General features: G+C 53.3%; 1 protein-coding gene and 1 pseudogene across 1 annotated transcript; both read left to right on the plus strand.

Moving 5' to 3' along the window:
- The first annotated feature begins 3,307 nt into the window (after window positions 1-3,307).
- On the plus strand, window positions 3,308-6,801 carry LOC104468819 (disintegrin and metalloproteinase domain-containing protein 9-like). The gene is made up of 2 exons (XM_010083068.1): window positions 3,308-5,464; window positions 6,787-6,801. Exons 1-2 carry the CDS (start codon window positions 3,308-3,310, stop codon window positions 6,799-6,801), a joined length of 2,172 nt encoding a protein of 723 aa, XP_010081370.1.
- A 367-nt stretch (window positions 6,802-7,168) lies between these two features.
- LOC104468820 overlaps window positions 7,169-7,274 on the plus strand; it is a 2,194-nt pseudogene continuing 2,088 nt past the window's right edge.

Consider the following 7,274-nt stretch of genomic DNA (forward strand, 5'->3'; position numbering starts at 1 on the left):
ACAGTCCCTGCTTAACCATCACCTTCTCTTGATGGAAACAGGGAATTTTTGTGAAAGCCAGAGTTATACCTCTGACACTACATGGAGTATTTGTGCACTGACATGTATCGATGACAACTGCAGAGAATTAGCAAGAGACAATTTGTCATTTCTTGGAGCATCATCAAGTTTGCAGGCCTTATTACAGACATTTCTGTCCTTGCCCTAAATTCTAGGTCGTGGCAACATCCACGCAATCTTTAAATGTAATGGATCGTTTCCTTTTTAACTGGAAATCCATGGGTTTTGACTGGGAAATCTCATTGTAGTGGAACTTTTAAATATGGCAAATAGAGAAACAAACAAGGAAATCACCTTTGTTTGGATGGGAGTGCAAAAAATTCACCGCAAAAGCACTTTGCAACTCTGCCCTCCCAGGAGGAAAATCCTCGGGCAGGGAGTCAGAACCTGTTAGCAGGAAAATGGATCAGATCGTAGCTGCTCTCCTGGTCGACGCAGAGTGCAGTCGGCAGGGACGGCTGCCATGCCGCAGCCTGATACCATCCGAGCACCTTGCGAGCAACATGGGGTGCAGCAGGCTGGGATGTGTTTTGGGGTGCAGCAGGCTGAGACGTGTTTCGGGGCGCAGCAGGCTGGGACGCGTTTCGGTTCTGGCAGGTTGCTGTGGTGTCAGAGGCGAGAGCAGCCTGGCTCGTGCGTTGCGGTGCCTCCGGGCAGTGGCTCCAGCCCATTCCTGCGGTACTGCCGTGTGTTTGGCGTGGTGGGGAGCACCCGGGGGTGCAGGAGCAACCGCTGCTCCCCGACAGCCAGAGCGGCTCGGACATAAGCAGGAGAAGGTGGGGTGTGAGCGTGCGTTAGTGGGTCCCTCCTCTCTGTGGTCGCTGAAGGATGGTTTCAAGCTGGTGTTGGTACTGAGGTGGATACATCCGCAACTGGCCGCAAAGTGTCGAGGGACGGCAAATTTCTAAAGGCTTTTGTGAATGAGGAACTGCTTTTTATGGATTGAGGATTGATTTTATTGTCTGTGATAAATAAGAGTGGGCTGATCTAAAACAGAGGTAGGGAGGGACAGACGAAGAAAACAGAACTTGAAGATTCAAGGTCAAATGGTTTGATTTCTATGAGAAAGTTGATTATTTTACTCATTAAAAGTTAAAGTTTTAGATTTCAAAATTAAATACGCTTTAATAGATTAATTGACGTATCTTAAAGTAGTATTTTCCTTTCCTCTTCCTGGGTTGTTTCTTTTTCAGCTGGCATAAATGCCAGGTACCTTGTCTTGGTTGTGTGAGGTTTTACCTGGTAATGAATCTACTGATCCTTTACAGCAGACTGTGAATATTGTAAATACCTTGAGATGGAAGGGTCATGTTTAGAAAAACTAAAAGGATATGGGAAAACTCTGTAGGGTTGGTTTTTTTTAGAATTTTATTTAAGAGAAAAATGTCTGAAATCATTTGACCTTTTCAAAATTTTATGTATATCTGACTTCTCCTGTGACTTGATTATTTTAAGCTATAGATATATTAAAAATTTAGAAGAACTTGACTAGACGGAAGAGTTTTTGATTGGAAATAGCAACATGTCAAAGTTTTGCTGTCATTACTTCAGGTTTTTCTTTTGGAAATCTGAGTGTCCTCATACGCCATGTTTAATTCCTGTGTATGAAAATGTTTTCATTTCTCCTTTTCAGTGTTACCTGTAATAAGTTTGTTTATTTTGGATCAGTATTATATTGTAAATATTACACATCGGTGTATATAAATGATTTTACTAAACTTAAAAGTTACTGTCTGCTTTTGTTTGGGTCCCAAATCCTTGTAGTACAGAAGGGAAGAAGGAGAGCTGGGGTCTGGAGGGCACAAATGTGCTGCTGCCACTGCCACCGTGCCACTGCCACCACGCTGCTCCTGCCACCCCCAGCCCTGTCCCGCCATGCTGGGTCCTCCATCCCGCCTGCCTGACAAACGTGGAGAATCACTTTGCTTTGTATTTTGTAGGAGTGCCGTGAGGCTTTGAGATGAGCGAATGGCTGATGGGATAGGCTGGATAAAGCCCCAGAAAATCCTGTGTTCTGCCTGGCAACAGAACCTGGAATTTTTCCTTTCTAAGCGCCGCTTCCCTTTAGATGGCAGCAGCTCATGCCCAGTGCTGCGGGTTAACCCCCAGGGTCTATCAAATTTTTACTGCGGCTGCAACTTTGGGCAGTGAGGGAATGGAAGGACAAGTCGTTATGTGTTCAGTGATGTTTCCCCCTCTCGGGTATAACAGCTCCTCCAGGAACCAGTTTCTTTAGGATAAGGATCCGTGTGGGGTGCTGTGCTTTGCCGGTGGCTGGAGCGGCAGCACGGGAGGTACTGGCTGATGAGGAACGGGTTGGCCTTTGTTCGGGCTGGCAGGGCACCTGGCCAGGTACCGGGCAGAGGGATGTGAATAGTGTGTGGGATGGCGAGTGACTGCCAGAGCATCCATAGCATGGGGGAGTGCGTGCAAGAACAATTTCCAAGCATCCTGGGAGTACTGAATGCAGCCAAACCAGCTGCAAGCTGTTCATAGAAGGGTGAGTGGCCCAAAGAATGCCGCTCCCTTTCCAGCAAGAAAACTCCCCTCAAATAGTTAAACCAGCGACGTGTGCAGCTGAGTGATGAGCCCTGCATGGATAGCTGTCAGCAGGATTTGGAGGCTCTCTGCGGCAGCTGAAGGTCCCATTAGCAACCAAATCATTATTTCCCTGGTAATCTGTTCCTTTCCACTTACCAAGGCCTAATCCCCTTTTAAACAAATTGCTGGAGCAGCACTGGCTCCTCGCTCTCGGCAAAGGGGGTCAGGCCAAGCAGGGTGCAGCAGGCTCGTGGCGATGAGCTGGGTTGTATCTAAGGTGCTGCTCGCTCGTGCCTGTGCCGCTGCCTGGCTCCCATTCTCCCCACGGAATGTTTGGGTTGAAGTGGAGCTGGAGAAACAGTTGCCCCTCCAGCCCTTCTGTTCCAGCCCCAAGAGCAGCTCTGCCCGGCTTCCAGCCCCTGGCAGCTCTTGCCCCGCGCTGCCCTGCTCCGTGGAGGTTGGATGGTGGGCGGACTGGCTCCCTTGTGGCCAGGTAGCCGAGGAAGAGCCAAGAAAAGGCACCTTGGATGAAGGGAGCAGGAGGCTGGCTGCAGGCTGAGCAGGGAGAAGAGGCCAGACCCCAAGGACGGTGTCCTGGTGGTAAGGAGGGATCTTTGGGATCTTTGCTGATGAGTTAACAGCGGCTTTCCTGATGTCTCAGCGTCTGCATTTTCCTCTCTTTCCTCCAGCCTGGGAAGCAGTGCCCATGGCTCCAAGCCGGACACAGCCACGGTGTGCCCCGACGGGCGGTGGGGTTCTCCTCCTCGGGCTCTCTGTTCTGCTGTGGGGGCTGCTGCTGCCCTGTGCCCATGGCAGCCCCCAGCCCTCGTGGGGCTATGCCACCTACGAGATAGTCATCCCGTGGAAACTCATCCCCAGGGCAGGAAAAGCCAGCCAGGATGAAGTGTCCTATGGCATCAGTATTCAGGGGATAAACTACACGATTCACCTTAGGCAGACAGACTTCGTCATAAAATCCCTCCCCATATTCACTCGGGACTCCCAGGGGGCAATTGTGGCCGAACAGCCCCACGTGCCAGCAGATTGCTATTACCACGGCTACGTGGAGGGCATCCCCGACTCCGCGGTGACTCTGACGACCTGCGCTGGGCTCAGGGGACTGCTGCAGATTGGAAACTCGAGCTACAGCATCGAGCCCCTGGCAGCTTCCTCCACGGCTGAGCATCTTCTGTTGCAGAGGGAGGAGGCAGTTCCTGCAATGGTGGTGTACAACATGACCAGCAAAGAGGGACAATTTCCAGTTCCTGGTAGAGCGACTGGGCAGTTCCGGCCCCGGGGGCACACGCGGTACTTGGAGCTCCTTGTCGTGGTGGACAAGGAAGGTTTTGACGCCTTTGGTGGAAGTATAACTAACGTGATGCTGGAAGTTCTTGAAATAATCAATCTGGTGGACGGGCTCTTTTATTCTTTCCACCTTCGTGTTCTGATAACTGCACTAGAGGTTTGGGCGGAGAAGAACCCCATCCGTGTGACCAAAAACATCACCGAGGTCCTTGATAATTTTAACCTTTGGTGGAAGCAGCAAAGCCATACGTACGCCGCGCACGATGTGGCGTGTCTCTTCGCCTCGATGGACTTCGATGGTGGTGTGGGAGCATCGCACGCAGGCGGCACATCCAACTTCGCCAGCGCGTGCGATAAAGAGCGCGCCTCTGCTGTTGTGTCGTTTGCAAAGCGGCCCTACATGGACACTGCCGTCCACGTCGCTCGTGCGTTAGGGCACGTCCTTGGCATGAGGCACGATGACGGATCCTGCAGGTGTGGGAACACCTCCCAATGCATCATGAGCACGCAGGGCACAGTGAACTGTCAATTCAGCAACTGCAGCAAAAAGCACTATTTTGATTTTATAGCATCAGGGCAAGGATTCTGCCTTAACAACGCCCCAGAATCAGGAATGACGGTTGCACTGAAGAGCTGCGGGAATGGCATCCTGGAGGCTGGGGAGGAGTGCGACTGCGGCTCAGAAGCACAGTGTAAATTGGATGGTTGCTGTGACAATACCTGTCAAAAAAAAAAAGGAGCCATTTGCACTTCTGGAGGCTGCTGTAAGAATTGCAAACCTCTTCCAGAAGGAGAAGTGTGTCGGCAGAGTGCTGGTGTCTGTGACCTGCCCGAGTATTGCAATGGGACGTCGGAGCATTGCCCGGCCGATGTGGGCAAGCAAGACGGGACTGTGTGCGCTGAGGACGGGTACTGTTATGCAGGCAAATGCCAATCTCCCACGTTACAGTGTAGGAGTATCTTTGGCAAGGAAGCAAAGCCTGCTCCGCTACCGTGTTTCCAGGAGGTGAACATGAAAGGCGATCGGTTTGGCAATTGCTGGGGAGATGGGGCAGATGTCAGCTTCCAGAAATGTAAGCCAGAGAACGTCCTGTGCGGGAGGATACAGTGTACGAACGTTCAACGTCTGCCTGAGCTGGAAGATCACACAACCATCATCCAGACGCTGGTGGGCGATACCTGGTGTTGGGGCACCGACTACCACTTGGGCGTGGACATTCTGGATGCCGGCGTTGTTCGGGATGGCACGCGGTGCGGGGAGAACAGGATCTGCATTAATCGGACGTGCGTCCCCGAGGAGAAGTACTTGACATCCCGCTGCTCTGCCGAGGGAACGTGCAGAGGAAAAGGCGTCTGCAACACGAGAGGAAACTGCCACTGTGACAGCGGCTGGGCACCTCCCCACTGCCAGTTTCCTGGCTTTGGGGGAAGCGTTGACAGTGGGCCTGCACCCGTCATTAAAAAGGGGCTTTTCGAGTTCATCGTTGGGATTACGGGACTGACCGTTGCTGGTCTGGTGCTTGCAGCACTTGGCATTGTGCACATGAGAAACCTCAGGGTAACCCAAGCACTAAACAGACTTGTTGGATGCTTTTGGTCTAGAAAACGTGCTCCTGAGGAGGGTGCGAAAGACCAGGCAGAAGAAGATGTCTCAAAACCAGCTGAGAGTCAAAACTCCCCTGTGTAGGATTTCACGTGGCAGCAGCGGAAAGCTGGACGTGGTCAGGCATTAGATTCAGCCTCCAGCTGCAGGGGACTCACTTAAAATTAATCTAGATGCAAGTGGAGCGTTAGGGGACCTAGTTTCTATTCTGCAGAAGAGCAAAATGGTTTTTGTTGACCTCAGTAGGAGAAAAAAAGTCATTGACAAAGAAGACAGGGGCACTCGGGTTAATTTAAAATCCGCCCGCTGGTTTACGGTACCACCGTCCAGGGCTCTGTCCTGCACCCTCCAGCCACCTCCTCCGCAGCCGGGGTCCCAGCTGAGCACCCACCTGGGTGTCCCCAAGCACCTCCTCTGCGGCACCGCAGCCCAGGAACCAACGAAATGCAAAGCTCCAGCGGGGTTAAGCGGGAGGCAGGAGGAGGGAAGAAAGGGCTCTGAGGCTTGATTCCTGGAGGAAAAGATGTGGAATAGATCTGAAAATAAATAAGGAAAGAAGAGGGGGAAAATAAAATCACTACTACTCACATCAGTGGCCTCGGTGAAAAATACAAAGCGGGCAGGGTCGTCCAGCCAGGAGCTTGCAGGGAGGCTCTGAGCAGGTGAAGAAGCTGTCGGCAGCAGCCGATCCCTGCCAGGCTGAGCTGCGAAAGAGCCAGGCTGCTGCGGAGGGGTCGGTGCATGCGGGGAGGAGCGGGGAAAAAATTCCGCACTTCCCGAAGGAGAGGGGGGAACGCTGGGGAGCAGGAGGGCTTTGTGCAAGAAGAGGGAATTTACCCCCCTGCCCCAGGCATGGGCCGGTGCTGGCCCCCAGGCAGAGCTGGTTAATGATAAATTCAGAGCTGAGGCTGTGGGTGCTCAGGTGCAGCTGGTGCTTGGCACGTTTTGGGTGAAATTAATTTTTCTGAGTATAAAAAGCCGCCCCTGGTATCTGAGAGGCACAGGCTGGGTGGGGGGGTAACCACAGCAGGGGTCTGCAAAGAAAACAGCAGCAGTGTGGGCATAGGATTTAAAATTAACTAATTAAGCGTATATTGGAGGGTGTGTGCTGAGGAGATTTTGCTGATGGGGGGTGTAATTAAAACAAACAGCTGGAGCCCACCAGCTTCCAGCCGGGCAAAGGAGGCAAGGTGGTGGCCAAGGGACACCAACATTTGTGACATTAATTTCCTGGGAGACGCGTTATTGTGGTTAATCCTTGAATTCATGATCTGCAGGTAATCTTCACCTAGGATTCCCCCCTGAGGGGAGGCGGAGGAGCGGGGGGTGAGGGCTCATGGAGGGCAGGGGAGCGGCCCTGAGGCTCAGCCGCAGCTCCCTGGCCATGATGGCCACCCCGTGGTGCCCGGCTGAAGCAATGTCCCCTCCCAGGAGCACACATGGCCCCCTGCCACGGCCTCGCTCCCCCCCAGCCTCACGGCAACATGGCGGCTGGGAGAGGTGGCAGCGCTTCCAGAACCTGCTCCAGGGGCTCTGAGGGGAAGGGCCGCCCCTCAGGGCAGCGGGGTGCCACGCACCTTCGGCGGGTCCCCTGCCAGCCCTGAGGGGACAGTGCCGGCACGGCCACCACCTGAGCACCTCACAGGAGAGAGGGCCAAGATGTCCGTGCCGGGGGGGACAGGGCCCTCCCTGAGGCGTCCTGCCGCCATTTTGAAGGCACTGGCGATGGGGTGGCTCCAGGCACATCATGGCGGCCGGGGGGGGG

Source organism: Pterocles gutturalis, unplaced genomic scaffold (assembly GCF_000699245.1).
Source record: "Pterocles gutturalis isolate BGI_N339 unplaced genomic scaffold, ASM69924v1 scaffold18145, whole genome shotgun sequence".
In the NCBI taxonomy this organism is placed as follows: Eukaryota; Metazoa; Chordata; class Aves; order Pterocliformes; family Pteroclidae; genus Pterocles; species Pterocles gutturalis.